This window comes from Mus caroli, unplaced genomic scaffold (genome assembly GCF_978045245.1).
Source record: "Mus caroli unplaced genomic scaffold, Mus_caroli_1 scaffold_19, whole genome shotgun sequence".
Taxonomy (NCBI): Eukaryota; Metazoa; Chordata; class Mammalia; order Rodentia; family Muridae; genus Mus; species Mus caroli.
In genome coordinates, this window is record NW_028227274.1 from 8882263 (window position 1) to 8909203 (window position 26941).

The 26941-nt window shown below is 38.2% G+C and overlaps 1 protein-coding gene across 4 annotated transcripts in view; it reads left to right on the forward strand.

The window, feature by feature from the left end:
* Rbbp8 (RB binding protein 8, endonuclease) overlaps window positions 1-26941 on the forward strand; it is a 110418-nt gene that overhangs the window by 73591 nt on the left and 9886 nt on the right. For all 4 annotated transcript variants that reach the window (XM_029472024.2, XM_021150757.2, XM_029472027.2 and 1 more), the window contains exons 8-16: window positions 6541-6645; window positions 9699-9796; window positions 11392-11504; window positions 12486-13371; window positions 13450-13576; window positions 16286-16374; window positions 17912-18023; window positions 22937-23077; window positions 25683-25752. In XM_029472024.2, coding sequence (XP_029327884.2) covers window positions 6541-6645; window positions 9699-9796; window positions 11392-11504; window positions 12486-13371; window positions 13450-13576; window positions 16286-16374; window positions 17912-18023; window positions 22937-23077; window positions 25683-25752 — 1741 coding nt within the window. The remainder of the gene's footprint in view (window positions 1-6540; window positions 6646-9698; window positions 9797-11391; window positions 11505-12485; window positions 13372-13449; window positions 13577-16285; window positions 16375-17911; window positions 18024-22936; window positions 23078-25682; window positions 25753-26941) is intronic.

The window sequence follows — 26941 nt, forward strand, 5'->3', positions numbered from 1 at the left end:
CACAATAATAGTGGGAGATTTCAACACACCACATTCATCAATGGACAGATCGTGGAAACGGAAACTAAACAGTGAAACTAACAGAAGTTATGAAACAAATGGATTTAACAGATACCTACAGAACATTTTATCCTAAAACAAACGGATATACCTTCTTCTCAGCACCTCATGGTACCTTCTCCAAAATTAACCATATAATTGGTCACAAAACAGGCCTCAACAGATACAAAAATATTGAAATTGTCCCGTGCATCCTATGAGATCACCATGGACTAAGGCTGATCTTCAATAACAACATAAATAATAGAAAGCCAACATTCAAGTGGAAAGTGAACAACACCCTCCTCAATGATACCTTGGTCAAGGAAGGAATAAAGAAAGAAATTAAAGACTTTTTAGAGTTTAATGAAAATGAAGCCACAGCACACCCAAACTTATGGGACACAATGAAAGCATTTCTAAGAGGAAAGCTCATAGCTCTGAGTGCCTCCAAAAAGAAACTAGAGAGAGCACACTAGCAGCTTGACAACACACCTAAAAGCTCTAAAACAAAAGGAAGCAAATTCACCCAAGAGGAGTAGACAACAGGAAATAATCAAACTCAGGGGCGAAATCAACCAAGTGGAAACAAGAAGGATGAACCAAACGAGGAGCTGGTTCTTTGAGAAAATCAACAAGATAGATAAACCCTTAGCCAGACTCACTAGAGGGCACAGGGAAAGCATCCTAATTAACAAAATCAGAAATGAAAAGGGAGACATAACAACAGATCCTGAAGAAATCCAAAACACCATCAGGTCCTTCTACAAAAGGCTATACTTAACAAAACTGGAGAACCAGGATGAAATGGACAAGTTTCTAGACCAATATCAGGTACCAAAGTTAAATCAGAATCAGAATAATGATCTAAACAGTCCTATATCCCCTAAAGAAATAGAAGCAGTCATTAATAGTATCCCAACCAAAAAAAAAAAAAAAGCCCAGAACCAGATGGGTTTACTGCAGAGTTCTATCAGACCTTCAAAGAAGATCTAATTCCAGTTCTTCACAAACTATTCCACAAAATAGAAACAGAAGGTACTCTACCCAATTCATTCTGTGAAGCCACAATTACTCTGATACCTAAACCACAGAAAGACCCAACAAAGATAGAGAACTTCAGACCAATTTCCCTTATGAATATCAATGCAAAAATACTCAATAAAATTCTTGCTAACCGAATCCCAGTCAGAATGGCTAGGATGAAAAATTCAGGTGAGGATGTGGAGAAAGAGGAACACTCCTCCATTGTTGGTGGGATTGCAAGCTTGTAGAACCACTCTGGAAATCAGTCTGGCAGTTCCTCAGAAAATTGGACATAGTACTTCCAGAGGATCCAGCAATACCTCTCCTGGGCATATATCCAGAAGATGTCCCAACCGGTAAGAAGGACACATGCTCCACTATGTTCATAGCAGCCCTATTTATAATAGCCAGAAGCTGGAAAGAACCCAGATGACCCTCAACAGAGGAATGGATACAGAAAATATGGTACATTTACACAATGGAGTACTACTTAGCTATTAAAAAGAATGAATTTATGAAATTCCTAGCCAAATGGATGGACCTGGAGGGCATCATCTTGAGTGAGGTAACACAATCACAAAAGAACTCACACAATATGTATTCACTGATAAGTGGATATTAGCCCAAAACTTAGAATACCCAAGATATAAGATACAATTTGCTAAACGCATGAAACTCAAGAGGAATGAAGACCAAAGTGTGGACACTGTGCCCCTTCTTAGAATTGGGAACAAAACACCCATGGAAGGAGTTACAGAGACAAAGTTTGGAGCTGTGATGAAAGGATAGACCATCTAGAGACTGCCATATCCAGAGATCCATTCCATAATCAGCTTCCAAACGCTGACACCATTGCATACAAGATTTTGCTGAAAGGACCCAGATATAGCTCTCTCTTGTGAAACTATGCCGGGGCCAAACAAACACAGAAGTGGGTGCTCACTGTCAGCTATTGGATGGATCACAGGGCTCCCAATGGAGAAGCTAGAGAAAGTACCCAAGGAGCTAAAGGGATCTGCAACCCTGAAGTTGGAACAACATGATGAACTAACCAGTACCCCGAAGCTCTTGTCTGTAGCTGCATATGTATCGAAAGATGGCCTAGTCGGCCATCACTGGAAAGAGAGGCCCATTGGACTTGCAAACTTTATATGCCCCTATACAGGGGAATGCCAGGGCCAAAAGAATGGGAATGGGTGGGTAGGGAAGTGGGGGGGGGGTGGTATGGGGGACTTTTGGGATAGCATTGGAAATGTAATTGAGGAAAATACGTAATAAAAAAAAAGAAAAAAAAAGAAAATTAGTTAGAAGATTTAAAAATACTAATCAATTAAACCTGTTATGTATAGAAATTCAGAAAAATAAAATATACAGTAAACAAACAAAAAAAAAAAAAGAATGGACAAATGGGACCTCATAAAACTGCAAAGCTTCTACAAGGCAAAAGACTCCGTCAATAAGACAAAAAGGCCACCAACAGATTCGGAAAGGATCTTTACCTATCCTAAATCAGATAGGGGACTAATATCCAATGTATGTAAAGAACTCAAGAAGGTGGACTCCAGAAAATCAAATAACCCCATTAAAAAATGGGGCTCAGAGCTAAACAACGAATTCTCACCCGAGGAATACCGAATGGCTGAGAAGCACCTGAAAAAATGTTCAACATCCTTAATCATCCGGGAAATGCAAATCAAAACAACCCTGAGATTCCACCTCACACCAGTCAGAATGGCTAAAATCAAAAACTCAGCTGTCGAGGATCCAAAAGATGTCCCAACCGGTAAGAAGGACACATGCTCCACTATGTTCATAGCAGCCTTATTTATAATAGCCAGAAGCTGGAAAGAACCCAGATGACCCTCAACAGAGGAATGGATACAGAAAATGTGGTACATTTACACAATGGAGTACTACTTAGCTATTAAAAAGAATGAATTTATGAAATTCCTAGGCAAATGGATGGATCTGGAGGGCATCATCCTGAGTGAGGTAACCCAATCACAAAAGAACTCACATGATATGTACTCACTGATAAATGGATATTAGCCCAGAAACTTAGAATATCCAAGATACAAGATACAATTTGTAAAACACATGAAACTTAAGAAGAACGAAGACCAAAGTGTAGACACTATGCCCCTTCTTAGAATTGGGAACAAAATACCCATGGAAGGAGTTACAGAGACAAAGTTTGGAGCTGAGATGAAAGGATGGACCATCTAGAGACTACCATACCCGGGGATCCGTCCCATAATCAGCCTTCAAACGCTGACACCATTGCATACACCAGCAAGATTTTGCTGAAAGGACCCAAATATAGCTGTCTCTTGTGAGACGATGCTGGGGCCTGGCAAACACAGAAGTGGATGCTCACAGTCAGCTATTGGATGGAACACAGTGTCCCCAATTGAGGAGCTAGAGAAAGTACCCAAGGAGCTAAAGGGGTCTGCAACCCTATAGGTGGAACAACATTATGAACTAACCAGTACTCCAGAGCTCGTGTCTCTAGCTGCATATGTATCAGAAGATGGCCTAGTTGGCCATTATTGGGAAGAGAGGCCCCTTGTTCTTGCAAACTTTATATGCCTCAGTACAGGGGAACGCCAGGTTCAAGAAGTGGGAGTGGGTAGGTAAGGGAGTGGGGGGGGGTGTCTGGCGGACTTTTGAGGTAGCATTTGAAATGTAAATGAAGAAAATATCTAATAAATAAAACAATTTTAAAAGAAAAAAGTAAGTAGATCTATGCAAGGTGGAGGGATTGCTTAGTAATTAAGATCACAGGTTCAATTCCCAATACACACATAGCATCCCACAACCATCTTTAACTCCAGTTCCATAATATCCAATGTCCTTTCCTAGTCTCCATAGACATCAGGCACATACGTAGTATACAGACAGACATACATACAGGCAAAACACCCATATATATAAAGTAAAAGACCACCACCTCACAAACATCACTGGCTATTTACAAGGCTGTTGGTTACTCTCCATAATCTGATGGTAAGGCCCTATTGCTGAAGATACAAACTGTGTCACTGAAAATAAAGAACTTAAGATGGTGCCCAACTAGGAACTTCACCCCTACTGACTAGTGTTCATGGTTCTGGAAGGTTTTGCATATTAACAGAGAAGAGAGATAATTTAGCCTGTCTACAACTTTGTGAAGTATGACAGATACTTGCCTACAAAATATACTGCTATAATAGTGGCACAGGTGTTACAGGAGCAACCAACCACTTTTTTAATGGATTTAAGGCCCACCTCATGAGATAGAATCCCTACCCGATGCTGTTAATGTGGCCAAGAACCTGAATCTAGATAGGTCATAGTCCTAGGGGACAACTTACTACTATTATTCTGCTACAGGAACATAACTATAGAATGACTCCTCATGAAATATTGAACAGTAGAACCAATAGAACAGAGAGCATTGTTCAGTCCTCATCAGAGAAGCTTCTTACAGTAATGGTAATTAACAAGAGATGATGTTTGCAGCCAACCATTGGACTGAGAAGGGGGTAGGAAGAACAACATCAACTAAACAGACCCCCAGAACTCGCAGGGACAGCATATAGAGAGTGTAAGACTTGAAAGCACTCAGCCCTTAATGGGATGTCTTTATCAAACCAGTCCTGTGGAGGCTCAGGCATGCGAGCAAAAGAGGGGGCAGAAATATTTAGTAGATGACACCTGAAAACACACAGCTTCTTCCAGACACAACAGGATTGACACATATGAACTCACAGACTGTGACAGTATGCTCAAGACCTGCACAGGCTTAAACCAGACAGACTCCCAGCACTGAAGTGGACACAAAGTCTCACTCTAATTAAGAAACTGTTTGCAGTTGATGCCTGCTCGGAGAGGGAAAACCAATGTTCTGCTGGAGTGGGTGGTACCGGATTTATCAACCACACTTCAGGCCGCCCTTGTTCCCAGGAGTAGTTAGTTGGCAAAAACAAAAAGCTGTGTGTTTGTGCTTTTGTTGTTGTTGTTGGTAGTCTGTTTTGGTTTGGAAGTTTAAAAAGGTTCCTGGTTCAAGTCTTTGAGCGTGAGAACAGGAGCTGGAGAGATGGCTCAGCCATTAAAGGCTAGGTTCACAACCAAAAACATAAGAGTGAGAACATGAGGCTGAACTGGTAGGAAGGATCTGGGAGGAGAAAGTATATGATTAGAATATATTGTATAAAAATTAAAACTCTAAAAAAATTAATTACATCTTTATTTGAAAATGTGAAGTTGGCAGTTTCCTTCATTTTTGTGTGTTTTTATCACCACCTAGTGGAGAACAGCAGAAATGTTTTTAAATCCTTTATCTAGTAGAAACAAAATTAAAATATAAGACCCTACATCTTAAATGAACATGTGTTAGTCTCTGAGATGCAGATAGATAGCTATATGTATAATTTATATCATGATTAAATTCATCCATATGACTGTCCAGAAAACAACTGCAGTATTTTTATTGGTAGTTATTTGTATCCATAAAGGCTTATTTCTGGGGTTGGAGTGATGGCTCAGAGGTTAAGAACACTGACTGCTCTTCCACAGGTCCTGAGTTCAGTTCCCAGCAACCACATGGTGGCTCACAACCATCTGTAATGGGATCTGATGCTCTCTTCTGGTGTGTCTGAAGACAGTTACAGTGTACTCATATACATAAAATAAATAAATTCTTTTTAAAAATGCTTATTTGCTAATTGTAGAAAACAAGCATATGACTTTAAAACTTGGTTTTAATTTTATCCTTCTTTTTTTCTAACTTAGAAAGTAAAATAGTTTAAATGATTTAATGACTTAACTAGTGGTAATCCCTTTATCATATTTACTTATCTTAAAAGTGTCTAGCCAGGAGGTGGTGGCGCACACCTTTAATGCCAGCACTTGGGAAGCAGAGGCAGGCGGATTTTTGAGTTTGATGCCAGCCTGGTCTATAGAGTGAGTTCCAGGATAGCCAGGGCTACACAGAGAAACCCTGCCTGGAAAAGCAAAAAAAAAAAAAAAAGTGCCGGGAACTTTTTAATTTTCATGTTATATTTAAAGTATAATTCTGTTCCTTTACCTTATCCTTTGGTTGTCTTTGAACTAAGTATTTAAGCAATAGAGATTTCCAGTAAAGCACATTTCAGTTTTCATTCCAGACAGGTTTTAAAGAAACACGAGCCCTTAACATTTTTAGTAGTGCTTTGTCTCAGATGAGAAAAGTGACTGAGCTGTCACTACTGAGGTAACTCAGGTCATAGAAACCAAGCTGTTCCAGTCTCCTCTCTCCCACTGTCCTAACCTATAGGACAGTGGAACTAAAGAATTTGTTTCTCAGTGAAACTAAAGAATTATGCAAATTGTATCTATAAAATAATGGTTGTTATTCATTAATGCAAGTTTATTTTGACTTATCAGACTAAATCTTGATAGCATCTTTTATCATTATTTTCTGTGTATCCTCTCTTCCCCCCCCCCCCCACTTAGAATTAAGAAAAATATCTAAGGATTCAGCTCCTGCACCAGTTAACTCTGAGGAACATGAAATTCTAGTAGCTGACACTTGTGATCCAAATCACTCACCACTGTCTAGTAAGTAAGATATTGTAGTTATAAGTGTAAAATTGTGATTATTGGTAAACAAAAATGACCAATAGTCAGAATTAGCCAGTATTTTAGAGATATGCTTAATATGAGAAAGTAATGTTAATCCTAGTATTAATTTATGTTAATATCTAATCCAATGTAAAGTATTGATGATTTAAGTAAGAAAGACTTTTTTGTGATTTTTTTTTTCTTTGATTTAACAAATATTTCAGGGTCTGCTATGTCAGGCACTGAACAAAGAAAGTTTTTGCCCTTGTGGAACCTTCAGTCTGATAATGGGAAAAAGGAAAATAATTCCTGTCAGGTAGAGTCAGGTATTCTGAAGACAAAGCAGGCCGGCAAGGGCAGCACAAATTCTTACTAAAGTGACACTTTAGCAGAGGCTAAAGGAGTGGGTGGTGTCCAGGAGTCGTGTCCTCAGAAAAGTCCAGTGTCGCTTGGTTTGTATGAGGAGCACTATGGAAGTCTATGGCAGAGCAGGGTGGGTGAAGGGAGAAGTGATTTGGGCAAGAGGAACAATAGAATTGCTTCTTGACAGATGGGAGAGACTCAGAGAAGCTTAAAATTCAGGAGTTTGGCTTTGAAAGTATTGCTTGAAACTCAAAACATGTTCAGATAAAGATATTAAAGTTTTGCGGTGAAAGCATGTGTATGAGTTCATCTTTAGAGGAAAACTCCGTGTACTGGGATATATGTGGAGGTTGCTAACATACTATCTAAAGCCATGAGATTGCCAAGCAAGTCAGTGTAGGTGGAAGAGACGAGTTCAGGTCCCGAGGCCTGCTCACTTCTGTCGTTATATTAAGCAGTGATTTTTTTTTTTTTAAATCTTCTTTTTCAGAGATATTCATTATCTCTTTCCAGAAACCATTTTATACATTTTCTACCCTAGTTATTGCCCCCATAGAAAGTTAGTACTGTAGAAACACTGTATATCTGTTTGTGTGCTCTGTTGTTTGTGCTTTATATAAAAAGGGGAAAGATATTTTTGTTTCCTAAAGCTCCTGCACACATACACCCCTGCATACACACAGAGACATACATGTACACACTGACAGTATTACAGCTGTTTCTGTTGTGATTTAGAGGTTATTAAAAGGAAACGGAACTAAGTAGCCAGAAAATGAGCTTCCAGTGGGAAAGGAGGACTAACAATAATGGCCAGCAGGAAAAAGGAGGAGGGAGGGAGCCACTGTATTGAACAGCACTGATGGATCAGAACAGACAACAGCCTCTTAGACTCCACCATAGACTTTAGTTTCATGGAGATCACTAGGTATTAAACTAGTAGCATGATTCAAAACTTGAAAGGTACAACTGATTATGTGAAACTATCATAAAAAAAAATTACAAGCATAGAAAGCAGAAATCATAGACATAGATTTGTTTGTTGTGCCCTCTCACCCCATGCTAGAGTTTGGAACCAGACCTTTGCACATATGAGACAACTGGCTTTGCTACTATCCCTATTCTTTCTGCTTATATTTTATTATATTTCTAGCTACTCTGCCGGACTTTTCTTATTGGCGTGTACATGTATATTATCTTCCATTAAAACAAAGTCCTCTTAATTTTTGCTGCTTAGTTATACAGTCTTTTCAAAGTTAACAAAGAAGTTTGTTGTCAGTATCACTGTTTAACACTCATCTGTCCCAGCCTGCTCTGGAGTCTGCTCCTACCATGCTCCTGTGACAGAAAGAGAAGAGCACAAAGGAAGAGGACAGAAGGACAGTTTAGAGAGAGGACATGCTGCCCACGCTCCCACTCAGTGCTGTGAGCTGCTTATAGAGAAAGCTTTCAAAGTAGTTATCAGAAGTGTTTGCAACAGAGCTTGCTAAGTAAAGTAATTTTACTTTCTCTCTGTAAAATTCTCACTTAGAGTCCAAATTCTGCTCCTACCCATAATGCTAATAAACCCTAAATCTGTAGCTGTTCAGGACTTTTCTCCTGAATTCCAGACCACAGATCTGCCTGCTGTTGAGAGTCTCTGCCTACATGTATTTCTTCGTCAACATGTCAGAAATGGAAGCTCTTACATCACACTTTATCTTGTCTCAGTGGATGACAGGCTACACATCTCTTTTGGTTACGTCAGTACTAAGCTTTGAGTCATCTGAGACTCTTGCTCCTCATGTCAAACATCCTCCAGTTTACTGATCCACATGTTCTCTGTACCCTCTGTACTAATTCTAGCCACCAGCATCTTCAAGACTGCTTTAGGACTTTGTTTCATTCATTGCCTGTTAGATTTGCTTCTTGGCTGTGAGGCTGTCAGAGTCAGAATTACCCTTTTTACTCAAGTATTTACATTTGGCATTTCAAATCTCTTGTCCCTTTTCCTTGGTCCCAGGAGAAATTCTGAACTCGTCAGCATAATCTAACCCCTGACCTCTAATTTACAAATGTGGTTCATGTTCTGCTTTTATCTTCCATGGTTCCATTCCTAGCTATTACATCACATGCAGTTCTCTGAAAAGCCATTTTGTCCCATATATCTGAATCCTTAAAGAGACCTAAGACCTTACTTTCCACCCCCAATCCCCTTAAATGATGAAGCTTCCCTTCTCCTTAAGCATCATGTTAGGCATCAAGTTGCATACTTTGTCTTGATTTCCCAACGCAGATTTAGGGTCCTTCTGTATTTAAACTTTTATCATGTCTTTTTTTTTCATACTTCTGCAAATTCTGTTTGGTTTTCCCCTTAGAAAACAGAAGTTCTGTTTTTACCTTTTAGAATAGCGCCTAGGATCTTTGAGAAGACATATAACTGAAATCTTGTATTAAATTAAGGAAAAGTAGAAAACTTAGACAAATGAAAAAGTTTAACAATTTGAATGCTAAAATATCTTAACCTATTGATATTTATAAGAAAGCATTTTAGACCTTCTGAACAGTTTAAAATTTGTCCACTGTCATCTTTAAAATGGGACCTTGGTTTTTCCCCTAATTTTGTGATTTTTATGCATTGATTCTTCTTCTATGTGATTTTTTTTATATCTACTGTCTAAAATTATATGTGTTTTTTCTTTTTACTTTAGAAATATGTGAAACAAGTAGTTACCCCACTGAGAAGACATGTTGTAATCTAGACACTGTTGTTGCAGAGACACTTGGACTTAGTGGTCAAGAAGAATCTGTAAGTAGCCACTTAGTTTGATGATTATATGAATTGTTAATAATTCATATGTCCACCTGGATCTATTCCTAAACAATTAGGCAGGAGCCAGTTATGATGGCACAGGCTGGTGGGATGTGCTAAAGAGGCAGGGCTCTCCATGAGAATGAGCAGGAAAAAATCATTTTATCCCATCATCATTGGATAAAGGCCTAGAACAAAACTGTTATGTGATCCTTTCAATGCAGTCAGAACAACAAATCCTTAGGCTATAAATTGATTGAAGCCTGGAGGATTTATTTTGCCAACTCTTTCATACCCCTTCTCTCATGTTTCCTCCCCATATTTATTGTAAGAAAACATCCTTTAGATTGAATTCAGAACTTGAGTTTTTCTGACAGCCATTAAATTTTCATTTGATTTGAAAAATTGCCTGAATTTAAGAACCTACCAATTCAGCTAAACATAATCCTTAAAAGTTGGGTCAAAGACTGATCGTACAATTGTTTTAATTACTTTAATACTTTCTTTCTTTACTTCTTTCCCCTTAATCTTATAACATAAAACATTTAAAGTTCCCAATCTTAAGTTCTTGGTGTTTGGGTTTTTCGCTTTATTTGTATGTATGTCTACCTGTTGGTTTGTATGAGTACTAATCAGATACCCAATGAAGGCTGCAAGAAGTCCTGAGACCTCCCTGAAGCTGGAGATAGAAGCAGTTGTGAGCTGCCTGATAAGAGTGCTGAAATCAAACTCCAGCCCTCTATATGAGGAGCAAGGGCTGCTTAGCCACTAAGCCGGTTCTGGAGCCCAAAATTAGAGGGTTTTCATCTGTTTCTAGTGCTGAGAATTGGAACCCAAGGCTTCCCAAATGTAGATTAAGTTCTGTTTTGATACAACTTAAGGGCTGGGGATTTTAATTGGCTGAGTGGCCAAGTGTTTGCATGATGTATGCAAGGCCCTGAGTTTGACCACTAACAAAACTAAAACAAACAAGTGACAGATTTAAAATAGTCCTTTTTTGCTTTTTTTTTTTCTTAGAAAACTGACTGTTGAGTTTCTAAAACTTGAGTTCATTTTTCATTACATTTTGTGTATTTAATAGTCTTTAGTTCCTTACTAGCCATAGATCTAACAAGTTCAGATAAGCTATCAAAGAACTTTTCTTACAGTCCATTCACGGCGTCTTTATCATTCTTGAATGTATTACAGGCACAGAATTTCAGATCTATTGAAACTTGTGTTTTAATGATTCCCAGTTGACTTGTATGCAGTCTTGAGAATTTCCTCTAAAGTTTGCTTTTACATTTACTGTGTTTTCTACCCTTCATTTTAACGTATTTTGGTATTGAACTATTTCTATGCAGTAGTAAGTTATATAAAGTATAAAATACTAATACTTTCTTCTCCATATTTTTATTGTGATAAAATTTAAATAACAAAACTAGTCACTTCAAAGTCTGCAATACAATGCTATTTATACATTCACAATATTATGCAACTTCATTCTGTCTGATTATATAGCTCTTCATTCTGGCTCCTTTTACTTCATATGTTTTTTGGGATTTATTTGCATTGTAGCATTTATCAACTTTAAGCATACTTTACTATTGAAGGAACCCCAAGGTCCCATGAGCCCTCTGGGAAATGAGCTCTACCACTGTCTCAAAGAAGATCACAAAAAGCACCCTTTTATGGAATCTGGAAGAAGTAACGAAGATAGCTTAAGGTAATTTTGAGCATATATTGTTTTGTTCTGTTTTGTTTTGTTAGTGTAGCTCAATAAACCCTACAAGGCTGAATATCAGCAATACTGTACTCCCCCGAAGGGCTGCAGATACTATGTCTATATTCTTTTCCTGTATCATCAAGCAGCATTAAGAGCTCCCAGTTGTGCTTTAGCCCATTAAATACAGTCATTATATTGTGTCTCCAAACACTAACTGGTGTGAAAGATCCACTTTATATTATATCTGTGTGTGAGCCTGTGCGTGTGGATGTGCACCATGGATTCCCAGGAGGTAACGGGTCAGAAGCCCTTGAACTGGAGTTATAAATGACTGAGCCACCACGTAGGTACTGGACCTCAACCTGAATCCTCTGCAAGGGTTGCCAGTGCTTTCAACCACTGAGCCACCTGTCTAGCCCTTTTTTGTTTTTGTTTTGTTTTTCTCAAATCTCATACTATTTACTAGCAGGACCTATGTTGATAAACCATTGTTAGGGTATGAATTGATTGAAGCTTAGAGGATTTCTTTTGACGTCTCGTTCGTGCCCCTTCTCTCATGCTTCCTTCCCATATCTTGCTTGGTTTTAAGTACATCTGTTAATAACTTGTCAAGTTGAGTTTTATTCACCTGTTCCTCTTTTCTTTAAATAGATAACAAAAATGTGACTCCAAAGATTGATTATCTTGTTCAAGTTCTATTGAGAGAGCTTGCATTCAGTTCTGTAGTTTAGGAATTTTTTTTCTTGGGATTACTTATAAAATTTAATGATAGCAAAAGTCCTCAGTGGGCTTCATTTCTACTTTCATTTTCTGTTCTGCAAAATAAGAAGAAACCACTGCATCTTACATTTGTGTTAACCCTCTGCCTCTAATAGGTGGATAATGCCTTACTATTCTGTAGCAAGAAATGTTTTCTGTTTTTTAAATTTTTACCCTATTTTCAGTTAAAAACAAAATCTTACATATTCTTTATTTATTTAGATTTTCAGACTCTGCTTCAAAGACACCTCCTCAAGAATTTCCTACTCGGGTGTCATCTCCAGTATTTGGAGCTACCTCTACTGTGAAAACTCATTTGGGTTTGAATACAAGTTTCTCCCCCTCTCTCTTAGACAATGGGAAAAAAAACCTTCTGAAGACAGCTCCCTTTAGCAACATTGCTGTTTCTAGATCAGAGAAAGTTAGATCCAAATCCGAGGATAATGCCCTTTTCACACAACATAGTCTTGGGTCAGAAGTAAAGGTCATTAGCCAGTCATTTTCTAGTAAACAGATACTTACAAATAAAAATGTAAGTGACTCTGTAGATGAACAGTGTAGTGCTGACCACATGAATATTACTGTTACTGATAAATATTTGGTGCCTTTGAAATCACTGGGAGGCAAAGCATCCAAAAGGAAGAGGACTGAGGAGGAAAGTGAGCATGCAGTAAACTGCCCCCAGACCTGTTTTGATAAGGAAAATGCCCTTCCTTTCCCAATGGAGAATCAATTCTCCATGAATGGAGACCATGTGATGGATAAACCTCTGGACCTGTCAGATCGGTTTGCAGCTACTCAGCGTCAAGAGAAGAACCACGGAAACGAGACTTCTAAAAACAAACTTAAGCAAGCGACTATTTACGAGGCTTTGAAGCCCATTCCAAAGGGCTCCTCCTCAGGCCGTAAAGCCTTGAGTGGGGACTGCATGCTAGCCAAAGACGCTTCGGAGACATACTGTTTACAGCCGCGCATCCTCCAGTCCTCTAGTAAATTCTCTCCAGACCATAAAACACCATTACAGATAAAAGAAGAAAATCCTGTCTTCAAAACACCTCCATGTTCACAGGAAAGTTTGGAGACGGAGAATCTTTTTGGTGATGTGAAGGTTTGTGTTAAATGTTCAGAGATTTTGATTATAATTGTTTGTGATTTCATTTAGGTGCTAATAATTATTTCTGCTTAGGGTACTGGTTCTCTTGTGCCAACAAAAGTAAAGAACAGAGCAGTCCATGGAGGATGTGAGCTTGCATCAGTTCTTCAGTTAAATCCCTGTAGAGTTGCTAAAACAAAGGCTCTGCCAAGCAACCAAGGTGTGTGCATTAAAAACAGGATTTCTCCTCTTTTTAATTGGTTTACAGTCTTTAGACAAAAAAATTTGGGTTGGGGGGGTGGGGGGGAATCTTAAATTTCTTTCTGCATATATCTGTGTTCGCAGCATTATTCTCACTGGTTTCATCTCACCTTAGATGTTTCTGCTCTTATGCTTTGTCAAAAATCATTTTAAATTCTTTGATACATTTTTAGATGGGTGTAGATTTACTTATGTAGTTATTTCTTACTTCCTTCGCAAAAGCTTTTAAAAAGTATTTTAACAATTCAGTTGGGGTTTTTGTTTGTTTGCTTGCTTGTTGTTTTTTTAGTTTTTAGAGGGAGTTTAGTTTGTTTTTAAAGGGAGGTAATACTAGGGATTGAACCCAGGGCCTTATGCATGCTAGGGCCCTTGCCACTAAGCTCCATCTATAATCCGAAAGTGTACATAATGTTTAAAAATAATTCATCATTTAGAACTTTTTCTTTACTGCTTAGATAGCCTATCCTTTTTCTTTGCATTGAAATGTTTGTCTGTAAGCTTATACAAATTAATAGGTTTTTAACTTAAGTCTTATAATTACATGTGCATGCACACACCCCACCCCTGTGCGTGTGCACATCTGTACGGGTACACATGAAGGTGTGTATGTCTGGGATGTTGTTACTTAGTCTCTGTCCATCTTATTTTTAGGTGGTCTCCCATTGGCCTGGAGCTCTCTGTAGGCTGCCTGCCAGCAAGCCCCAGGGATCCATTTGTCTTGTGTCTCTACTGTGCCTGGACTTTTTGATTAAGTTTAGGGTCTTTACCTTCTGAGGCCTCCCTAGCCCCTAACCATATTGTTGAGACAGAGTTTGCCCTAAGCTGGGCATCACCCTGCTTTTGGCCACTCACGACTGCTGTGCTCCAGGGGCAGGATTCCTTTCTTCCTTTCTTCCTTTCTTCCTTTCTTTCTTATCTTTCTTTCTTTCTTTCTTTCTTTCTTTCTTTCTTTCTTTCTTTCTTTCTTATCTTTAGCAAGTTAAGTTATTCCTTCATTATTGATTTATTTCCCTTTTCACCTGAAGCACATTATTTAGTTGTTCTTACACAGGTTTTGGCCCCAAAGTGAAAATGTTTGTTTGTTTGTTTGTTTGTTTGTTTGTTTTCCACTGTTATGCCTGACTTTTTGCTTAGCTTTTATGTTTGATTTTTTTCCTTCACTCTACCTTAGAGATCATACTCTACCCATAAACTCTGCAGTCTGCTTGCAATTAGCATCATCTTGCTTCACGTTCTTAATCTACAGTTCACGATTGTCACGTGTTTTCTACTATAATACATTAAAATCCAAACAACTTTACAATTGTAACTTTTAAACAATTACTTTATTGAAAATACAAATCATGTCTCCTTATGTTGAGTCCAGTGGTTTTGGTATACTTATAGAGCTGTCTGTCTCTACAATCTTAAATCCATCATCTTCAAGGTTTTTTCTTCCTTTATAACTCCAGTTAGCATGGGTCTAATTTTATCTCCATATGAAATATGGATATGAATAGACCTAGTCTATTTTTATATGAAAAGACCTAGTCAGTATGAAATCTTCTGACTTCCTTCCCTTTACATAATGTTTTCTTTTACCTTTATTGTTGCATGTGTGATGTGTAGGTCAGAGGACAACTTTACGTAGTTCTCTCTTTGTCCTTTCGCATAGGTTCCAAGGTTCAAGCTCAGGTCATCGTGCCTGCCTGGCAAGCACCTGTGCCTCCTGAGCCTTCTCTCTAGCACTGACATTGTGTTTTCAGTTCCCAACCATGCTTTCATACATATCAGTATCCCATCCCTATTTATTGCTCAATAAAATTTCCTTATGTGCTGTCAGGTTTTCATCAGTTAATACAAGTTTGCTGTCATGTTACCTCTATGAATAGGTAACATCTATGAATAATGCTGCTATGAGCATTGTGTACAGGTTTTTCTGGGAATAGATGTTGTCTTTTTTTTTTTTTTCTTTTTCCCAGTTGACCTGGGACTACTAAAATTGCTGAACCACATAGTTCAGACCTCCTAGTTTGACCTTTTAAGGAACTACCTATTCCCAAAGCAGCTGTGCCATTTCACAATAGTACTATAATTGTGTGAAGACATCAGGCTCTCCAGATCAATACATATAAACACGTTCAGTATAGCTGTCTTAGTGGATGTGAACAGAATCATTTTGTTTTGCATTTTTCTGATAGCTAGCCATATATTGAGCACATTTTTCATAATAATTATTGGCCATTTGAACTGTCTGGTGAGATTCTTTGCATACTCTGAACTGGGGTATTTATTTATTTTATTTTTTAAAATTTTTAAATATTATGTATATGATTGTTTTGGCTGTATGCATACTTGCACTTTGTGTGTGCCAGATTGTCAGAAGTGGGTGTCAGGTCCCTGGAACTGAAGGTATAGACAGTTATGAGCCACCATGTAGATGCTAGGAAACAAAACCAAATCCTCTCCAAGAGCAGCCAATGCTTTTAACTACTCAGCCATCTCTTCAGTGCCTAGGGATTTATGTTTAAGTATGTACTATGGGAATTCTTTATATATCCTAGATGTCCTTCATCAAACAGGTGATTAGCAGTACATTCTCTAGTCTGTGGGACCCCTAACATTTTAAAGCAAAAAATGGGTTTTTAATTTGTGCTTCTTTCTCTACCCCACCCTCCTTTTTTCCAAGATACGTCCTTTGAAAATATCCAGTGGAGTGTAGACCCAGGAGCAGACCTTTCTCAGTATAAAATGGACATTACTGTAATAGATACAAAGGTAAGTATAAAAACTAGAACTAAAGCCCATTTATTTCTTAGTCTAGAGAATTATCAGGCTCTCCTTGAAATACTTTACACATTTCACTTATTGCATGTACACATTAGTGCACACCATGTGCATGTTACATCATACATGTAGATGTCAGACCATAACCCTCGGGTCCTCATCTTCTACCATTTTGAATCCTGGGGATCAAACCCAGGTTGTCAGGCTTATTGACGGGTACATTTACCCACTGAGTCATCCTGATAGCTCAAGACAGTAACTTCTTAACGCTGGCATGCATTCTCTCAGGAAACAAATAATACCTTTTCTTCTAGCACAATGCTGATTTTGAAAGATTAATAATACTTTCTGATTTTTAAAGGCCTTTGATATAAAGCATTAATATTGTCCTTTTAAATAACAGAAAATTAGTTGCATATCCCAAGTGATTTTATTTTTAGATTTATTATTTTTATATATATGTATATATATATAAGTTTTGCCTGATGGTGCTGGAGTCATATCCCCTGAAATTAGAGTTACAAATTGTTGTGAGTGACTATATGAGTGCTAGGAATTGAACCTGGGTCTTCTGCAAAAGCAGCCAGTACTTTCAACTACTAAGCTATCCCTCCAGCCACCTTGATTAGCCTTTTAAAAAGAGGAAGAAAAAGTGCTGTCAAGACATTAATTTTTTTCCTAGTTGACTTTTAAAAAACTATAGCGTGTGTCTGGCTGGCTGGCTGTGTTTGAGATAAGGTCTCACTATGTAGCTCTGGCTGTATTGGAACTCACTTTGTAGACCAGGCTGGCCTTGAACTCACAAAACTCACCTCTGCCTCATGAGTGCTGGGATTAAAGTTGTGTATCGTTACTTTCAGCTATGTTTGAGGGGGATTTATTTGATTTGTTGTTGTTTGTTTATTCTTATTTTAGATTGTACTAGAAATGTGTTTGTCCTGTGTTCAGGGTCCATATAGTTTGTGAAACTCTCCTACTCTGTGGCATATTAGGAAATTATATAGTTTATTAAAGTTGCATATAACTGTGGAAAAATCAAATTTGATTATTGAAGTTACTTTTCTTGAGCATTAAAGTTTATTACTGCAAGGCAGATTAGAGAAGGTAGATAAAACCAGAAGGACTGGAGTGGTGAATAAATCTCCATTTCCGTGGCCGTGGTTCTTCTTTTCCTCAGACTGACACAAACTGTTTATGTATTGAGGCTAAAATGTTCTACTGTCAAGAAAACCTAAATCTCTGTTCCTAAGTAAACATGGCTTAAAACTTTCAAATAGTACATTTTGTTGGGTGGTGACACACACCTTTAGTCCCAGCACTCGAGACAGAGGCAAGCAGATCTCTTGAGTTTGAGGCAAGCGTGGTCTACAGAATGAGTTCCAGGACAAGCCAGGGCTACATAGAGAAACCCTATCTTGAAAAAGCAAAAAATAAAATAGTAAAAAATTTTAACCCTTTTGGTCGTCAAAAGCAGACATAAGGCTATGAAGGAATAATTGCTAAACTTTTGGATTTTTACAATATTTAGGATAGCAGTCACTCACGATTAGAAGGAGAAACAGTGGACATGGACTGTACATTGGTCAGTGAAACCGTGCTTTTAAAAATGAAGAAACAAGAGCAAAAAGAAAGAAGTCCAAGTAAGATTTGTCTTGATTTTGGTTACTTTGATCAAATGTGGAATAAGATGTATAGTCATATCATAGTGATAAGTGCAGTAACTTTCTAAAGTAGATTTTGGGGTATTTTTTTCATGTAATATATTCTAATCACAGTTTTCCCTCCCCCAACTCCTCCCAGACCCTCCCCACTTCCTCACCCACCCAATTCCATGCCTTCTTTTTCTATCTAGAAAAACAAACAAAAAAAGAAACCACAAAAAACAAAATATACAAGCAGTAGACCAATAAAACAAAAATTGTCCAAGCAAAGTTATCTGAGACAAAAAAAAATCTACAAAAATACCATTGAGTTCTTTTTATGTTGACTAACTACAGCTGGGTATAGGGCCTACCTGAAATGTGGTTTATATACCCAGTGAGACTCCATTAGAGAAAACTAATTTTTCCTTTGCAAGTGGTTATCAATTGCAAATAGCTTCTTGATTATGTGTGGGAGCCTTTGTGTGCACCTCCTCCTTTCAGTGCTGGGACCTCATGTGGCTTGAACCTATGTGGGCAGGTTCTATACCTGCTGCCAACGCCTCTGTAGGTCGTATGAGCATCGATCCCAGACCCGGAGTGTCTGAGAGACGCTTTTTCCTTAGAGTCATGCATTGGCTCTGGTTCTTACAGTCTTTCTACCGCCTCTTCCACATAGATCTCTCTCATCACTGAGGGGAAGTGTTGATGACTATATCTCACTCATTTAGGACTGAGTGTTCCAAAGTCTCTCCACACTGCACGTTGTCCATTGTAGGTCTCTGTGTTAATTCCCATTTACTGCAAGAGGAAGATTCTGTGATGATGGGTGAGCAAGGCCCAGACATAGCCCAGTATAGCAAAATGAAGTTAAGAGTCATTTTATTGCTTACAACATCAGTATTTGGGTTTTCCCTAGGCCTATGGCCTATCCAGACTCTTGGCTACCCCAGCAGTGTCGGGCCTGGGTTCTATCTGATGAAAGGGCCTTACATCCAATCAGAGCAGGGATGGTTCCACCCACACTATTTATGGCAGCATATCTTGAAGGTCACAGGTTTGTAGCTGGGTGATAATTGCCTTTCTCCTATGGTAGCTTGCAGACTACCTTCCATTACCATGAGCAGAGGCTGGTAGGAGTGAAGCCTGTAGTAAGGTACCCTCTCAACTTCCCCATGTGTGCTGATATACATAAGTATCATCTTCTTTCTTTACAGCCAGGGGTACTTATCATCAGTTTGTGGGGAGCCACCAATAGCCTTGAAAAATAGCCTGAGATGTTTGGGGGTTTCCATGGCTCCTCTTTGTCCAACAATTCAACTGGATATAATCCATTCTTGGCACTGGAGGTTTCATTTGGTGGTATAAGATGTCTGTTTGGGCAGTGTCTCTCCCATTATTTGATGACTCCATTTAGATTCCTCTCATATATATTTTACATTTTCTATATGAGATTCCTCTCATATATATTACAGTTAACAAGTTTCCATATGACCCCTCAAGTGGCCATTACTGTTCTCATATGCATTCCTCACCCCTCTTATGCCCCCCCCCATTTAATCCTCTCACTTCGGTTCCCCTTATTTGTTGCCCCCCCCCCCCCCGCCCAACCCATCTCTCCATAACAATATATTTCCCTTTCCTTGGGAAGTCTTCTCTTCCCCAATAGCCCCTTACTTTGTACCTAACCTCTGTGGTTATATGGATTGTATAATGCATGTTGAAGGCTTAAAAGCTAACATAAGAGAAAACAAAATATTTGTCTATGGGGGTCTGGATTACTGTACTCTAGATCAGTGGTTCTCAACCTGTGTGTTACAACGTCTTTGGGGTCACATATCAGATATCCTACATATCAGATATTTATGTTACAATCCATAATAGTAGCAAATTACAGTTATGAAGTAGGAACAGAAGGAACTGTATTAAAGGGTCACAGCATTAGGAAGGTTGAGAACAACTGCTCTAAATGATGACTTTTCTAGCTCTATTCATTTACCTACACATTTCATAATTTCATTTTTAAGAGCTGAAAAATACTCCATTGTCTAAGTATGCCAATTTTTAATATTTATATTAAATTGTTTTTCCCCATCTTTGGTAATGTTAGGAGTGGTTTGGTTTTTAGATTTTGAGAAAGGGGTCTTGTTATATAGCTCAGACTGGTCTTGCACTAGCAGTCTTTCTGTTTTTGTTTTTGTTTTTTAATTATTTTTTATTTTTTAAAGATTTATTCTATATATGTGACAAAGAGACAAAGATTGGAGCTGAGACGAAAGGATGGACCATCTAGAGGCCATACCTGGGGATCCATCCCATAATCAACCTCCAAACGCTGACACCATTGCATATGCCAGCAAGATTTTGCTGAAAGGACCCTGATATAGCTGTTTCTTGTGAGGCTTTGCCAGGGACTGGCAAACACAGAAGTGGATGCTCACAGTCAGCTATTGGATGGAACACAGGGCCCCCAATGGAGGAGCTAGAGAAAGTACCCAAGGAGCTAAAGGGGTCTGCAACCCTATAGGTGGAACAACAATATGAGCTAACCAGTACCCCTGGAGCTCATGTCTCTAGCTGCATATGTATCGGAAGATGGCCTAGTCGGCCATCATTGGGAAGAGAGGCCCCTTTATATGCCTCAGTACGGGGGAATGCCAGGGCCAAGAAGTGGAATGGGTGGGTAAGGGAGTGTAGGGGGGGAGAGGGGGGGCTTTGGGGATAGCATTTAAAATGTAAATGAAGAAAATACCTAATTAAAAAAAAAAGATTTATTCTATATATGTGAGTATACCCGCTGTCTTCAGACACACCAGAAGAGGGCATCGGATCCCATTACAGATGGTTGTGAGCCACCATGTGGTTGCTGGAAATTGAACCCGGAACCTTTGGAAAAGCAGTCAGTGCTCTTACCTACTGAGCCATCTCTCCAGCCCCACTTGCAGTCTTTCTGTCTCAGCCTCCTGAGTTCTGATCTTATAGACTTGATTATCATGCCCAACACCAGCTATGTTAATGTTATGTTCTTCCCCAGGAGAGTACAATTTGGTTATTTCAGGAAAAGAAAAGCCATAATAACTTTTATCTCAGGAATTTAGTTCACTTCAGGGAGGTCTACAAGGTCTATCCAGTAGCCAGTTTGTAAACAGTTTTATTGGAACATGGCTTTGTTTGTTGAATGCATTACCTGTGATTGTTCTGTTCAAGACCACAGTTGGCTAAGTGGTAGAGACTTTATGGCTCCGTGAACCTAAAATATTCCCTGTCTAATTTTTTTTAGAGAAATGTTTGCTTATCTCTGGTGTAGACTATTTTTAGTATATAGTGCAATGGTGAATCTCAAGAACCTTTTTAGTTTATTTTCTGATGCAGTTTGATAAGATGGGGGAATCTGTAGAGAATAATAGATTTACAAATTATTACCAAGAAAAGGAAGTACATATAATGAGTTAATCTGCCTCTGCCGAAAAGAGGACTTAGTCAAATCAAGAGCATCTACCCCTTTGTAGTAAGAAGAATTTGTTAATTCTTTGCCAAAACCTTGATTTTTCAAAAAGACAAGGCAACAACTAGGACTGGTGGGCACTAATCCTAGCAGCATATCTACCTATAGAGGCACATAAAATGAAGAGTTATCACTCATCACCAGAGCCTGCCCAGGAAGACACAGTACTAAAATCAAAGGGAAGCGGTGAGGACAGTCCATCTGTGTTTACATTCTGCATAGTACAGTCTAGGCTGCACGTATAGGTATGTGTCCCACATGTGTGCTTGGTCTCTGTGACGATGAGAAGAGTGTATTAGCTCCCCTGAAAGTGGAGTTGCAGATGGTTGTGAGCCACCATGCGAATGCTAGGAAATGGGTCTTCTGCAAGAGTAGCAAGTGCTCTTAACAGCTGAGCCATCTCTCCAGCCCAAATCAGAATGTTTTAAATTGCCTACATAATGGGTAATGTACTTAATGTATGAAGATGAATTCAGTATTTTGATGTAGTAGATAAGATAGGATTTTTTTTATTTCTATTTTAAATCACCAAAACAGTGATTTTTTAAAAAGGAATAAATTTTTGCCGCTTCATTAGAAAAATAAGTGAAATTTTATAGAATTTATATCTGATTTTTATACACTTGTTTATATTTATCATTTTTCATCATATATGGTAGTATATCTTCTAGTCCTCCCAGTTTCCTTGATAAGAATTCTTTTGATCTTTGTGAATTATATATGAACAGATAGAATAGGAAAGACATCAGCATCTGTGAGGATCCAGTTATATGAAATAACAAAAACTAGCTTTCTTGTGATAGGACAACACTTGAAGTCTCCACAGAAACATCTGTAAGTGAACAGTAACTACTAGGACTTAGGAGTTTATTTTACCTCATGTGCCTCTTGTGAGAATTAAGCCCCATTGAAAGAATTTTGACTTAAAGGTCTCTAAATACTTAATTATATATATTGTAGTATGTTACCCAATTTGAATCACTGAGTTTTCCTCTTTTAACTTTACAGTGTACAACTACTGTTCTTAAAATCCTCCTTTGAGCATGTCCATGACTGCCTCCAGCTCACTCCATATTCAGTAAAACCTCTTTACACATAGATATGAACTCTATAGTACAGTTGTGTGGGGGTTTATAATGTATCTTTAAACACTCCATTATATGTATTAAGGTTTGTCATCCATTTAACATTCTCTCTGGACAAGGCGACAAAAAACTAATGCTCTTAGAATTAGAACCCTTTTACAGGTGTATCTGTAAGCACTTCAGCACTCTTGAAGGTATAGTCTATAATCCACATGTAAAGACCTGAGATCTTATTTTACAATAGTTGCTATTAATACGTTTTGTATTGGACTGCATATAAGGCCAGTACCTGCTTGCTGCTAAGCCGATGCTTTTTTGTATAGATGGAGACATAAAAATGAATGATAGCCTAGAAGATATGTTTGATCGGACAACACATGAAGAATATGAGTCCTGTTTGGCAGATAGCTTCTCCCAGGAACCAGATGAGGAAGAACTGCCTGACACCACAAAGAAAACAAACAGTAAGTCTTTTTTCTCTTTAATTGTATATTTTCTATTACACTCAATTCATTAAATCATCAGACTAATTAATAGAGGATTGATTAGAAATATTAACAAAAGTTTCATGTTTCTTTTATAAATTTCTTTTTTAGTTATTAAAAAAATATGTATATATATATATATGTTTTATCTGTGTGTATGTGTCTGTACACCACATATGTGCCTTGTGCCCATGGATGCCAGAAGATAGCATTGGGTCTCCTGAAACTGGAGTTACAGAAGGTTGTGAATCACCATGTTGGTGCTGGGAATCAATCCTGGGTCCTCTGGAAGAGCAGCCAGTGTTCTTAACCTCTTGAGCCTCTCTCCCAGTTACTTTTTTATTTGAAATAATTTCAGACTAATGGAAGAATTAAAAAAAAAAAAGGTCAGTGTGTACACCTATACCTCTTTATGCAAACATTTTATACAACTGAAATATTTATTAGAAATAAGAAATTAAGCCGGGCGTGGTGGCGCACGCCTTTAATCCCAGCACTCGGGAGGCAGAGGCAGGCGGATTTCTGAGTTCAAGGCCAGCCTGGTCTACAAAGTGAGTGCCAGGACAGCCAGGGCTACACAGATAAACCCTGTCTCGAAGAACAAAAAAAAAAAAAAAAAAGAAAGAAAGAAAGAAGAAATTAATCTTGGTTCAGAGCTATAAATTCATATATATATACATATTGTCTTAGTTAGGGTTTTACTGCGTGAACAGAACAACATTTAATTGGGGCTGGCTTGTAGATTCAGAGGTTTAGTCCATTATCATCAAGGTAGGAACATGGGAGCATCCAGGCAGGTGTAGGGCAGGAGGAGCTGAGAGTTCTACATCTTCATCTGAAGGCTGCTAGCAGGATGCTGGTTCCCAGGCAGCTAAAGCCCACACCCACAGTGACAGACTACTCCAACAAAGCCACACCTCCCAACAGTGCCACTCCCTCGCACAAACCATCACACACATATATTGTAAGGATGAGATAGTTTAATTTTATAATTGTAATGGAGTAGGAAAAAGATTCACAGAAAGTTTAGGCCCATTTGCTTCTCTGAGCACTTTGCTTGTGTTCTGTGGGCAGCATGGCAGTGAAGAGGACTCCACCCACTTAGAACGCCTAGGAAGATAATTATATCTGCAAGTTTAAGATCTTGTTAAGAATCTCGTGTTACGGTTAACACCCTCCATCTCAAAATTTCTTCTGATTAACTTTTTTCACTTTTTGGTTTCTAGAATTTCTATTTCCCAGAAAATTCCCCTCACATGGCCTTCTTGCTCGTTGTCTTCTTAGTCACTACTGAAAATGAGACCCGATCTGTGTTCCTGTGTTTCACTTCTGGGGAATCCCTGGTCTGCATTTGTGGATAATTGTTAGATACCTTTGTGCTTCAGCAGTTTAAACTATGAATGTATGAGCCATATTCCTTTTATTTCTTACCAAGTAATTACTTATTTTTTTCAACCTAGGGATAAATTATAAGGTTTAAATTCTCATTTTCACAACTCACTTGCCAAAGTTCTAACTGATTTTCCTTCATAGGAAAAAGAAAATTTAGGGAACAATATCAAAAGCTCATTCTGACAGATTTTTATTTGCTAGACATTTGAATGGATGTTAGTCACAAGTCAGTGTAAACTTTGAGCAAGAAATCAAGAGTAAGAAGATAATTTGAGGACAAGAAGTTTACAGAAAGTAGGCACTCCATAAAGCCATGACCATATATATATATGAAAACAAAAAAAGTTGTACTTATTAGAGTTATAGCACTGAAAGAATATAACAGTACTATTTATAATAACTTAAAATTGAAATCAGCCCACATATCCATCAACAAGCAAATACATCAAAACAACACAAATAAACCTCCAACTTGCTAAGCTGAGAAAATAAAAATGATCTTAAAAAATTATAAAATTTTTAGTATGTAATTCAAAACAAGCTATGAGCTGAAGAAATCAATTAGTGTTGAGGGAGAGATGGGAGAGAAACACAAGAGGATATTCCTATATATTAGAAACAAATAACAGGAAAATCAGAAGTGATAGAAATTTTTTAATTTTGTCATTAATTTTCTGATAAAAGTCTTTAATCTCTTAATTTTTCAAACCATGACCTATCTTAAAGATGCATTACACAAATTAATAGGGCAAATAAGTGTAATATACTAAAAGATGTCTATTGATATCTCCTGCCAAATAATAACAGACATCTAGATAATTCCATTAATCTAAAATTCTTGGTTGCCAGGTGTGGTGGCACACACCTTTGATCCCAGCACTGGGGAGGCAGAGATAGATGGATCTGAGTTTGAGGCCAGCCAAGGCCACATAGTGAGTCCCTGTCTCAAAATTAATTAATCAATTAAATATCTCCTGAAATATAATTTTTAGTTTAATGACTCTAAGGTAAGATAAGCATCGCCTTTATGTAGATGAAAAATAGAAAATTTAGATGAATTGCTCCCTTCCCGCCAGGACTGAAGTGTGAAAATCAGTATCAAGGGAAGTTTGGTATTTGCAATAGGTTTTTCCAAGCAAACTAATCCTTTCTCATCAAGCTCTGTATGTATGAATCCTTGTTGTATTTACAGTACACGGTGACAAACAAGATGGAGTCAAACAGAAAGCATTTGTGGGGCCATATTTTAAAGATAAGGAGAGGTAAGTGGTTCTTGCTTAATATGACCAATGTGATTGGAAATACAGCAGAGCTGTCTTTGTCAGTCTGTAAGCTATTTAATTGTTGCTCTGATTAAAACAAAAAATTTATAAGGAGACTCAAAGCTACATAGTAAAAACAAAAACAAACAAAGACTTGTGTCAAATGAAAAAGCAAAAAGAACCATTTAAAGCCAGGCTCAAATCTCTAATATCAGCACTGGGAGACTGAGGCAGAGCAACTGCGTGTTTGAGACCAGCTTCACTTCACAGTGAATCTTTATCTCAAAAATTAAAAAAAAAAAAAAATGATTTATGGGGCATGGGGGCTGAGAATAAGGCCAGTGAGCAGTGAGTCAAATGCTCAGCTCACAGGCATAAGGGCCTGAGTTCAGACCCCAGCACCCTCAGGAAAGCCGGGCATGGAGGGTGCCTGGCACAGTTCATCAACCCCAGCACTGCCCACTTCACAGAGAAGTTAAGGTTCAGTTAGAGTCTGTTCCAAAACTGAGGACACTATGTTGGGTGGGAGGGGAAGAGGGATATGATCAGAGTACATTGTATGAAACTCTCAGACAAGTAACAAAGGGTGGGCGAGCATCTGAGGGCGTCCTGACGGCCACCTCTGACCTCCACACGTGCCCGGTGGGCACGCACACATACTCACTCACTGCCTTTCCTATGACACATCCTCTGCACTGCAGACAGAGACTGGAGACTGGAAGTGAGGCTGACTTAACATAAAGGCAAGCCTTACCAGTGCCACTTCTCTTTCACAGGAGTGATGCTTTCTCTGCGTTGGTAACAAATAATAATCTTTCATTTTGTTTTATTTTATTTTGAACTTTGGGAATTTGTTGAACCATGTTCTTGTAACTTTCACATGTGTAATACCTGGTCGTGAGCCAGGCTTCACGTGTGTAATACCTGGTCGTGAGCCAGGCTTCAGTTTAGAGAATTTTGAATCCTTGGAACATAAACTTCAACTTAGTTTTGATCACCAGTGCTACTTCCTGCCTTTTTTACAAAGATTGTAAATTTTGTTACTTTCAGTTATATTCTCTAAGTTTTTTAAGTAAATTTAAGACATAATACTTATTCCTGAAAACTTATGCTTTTTTTTCTTTATGAAGTTCTCATAATGAGTTACTTAGCCAGTTACTCATTTTTAGTTACATTTATTTATGTACTA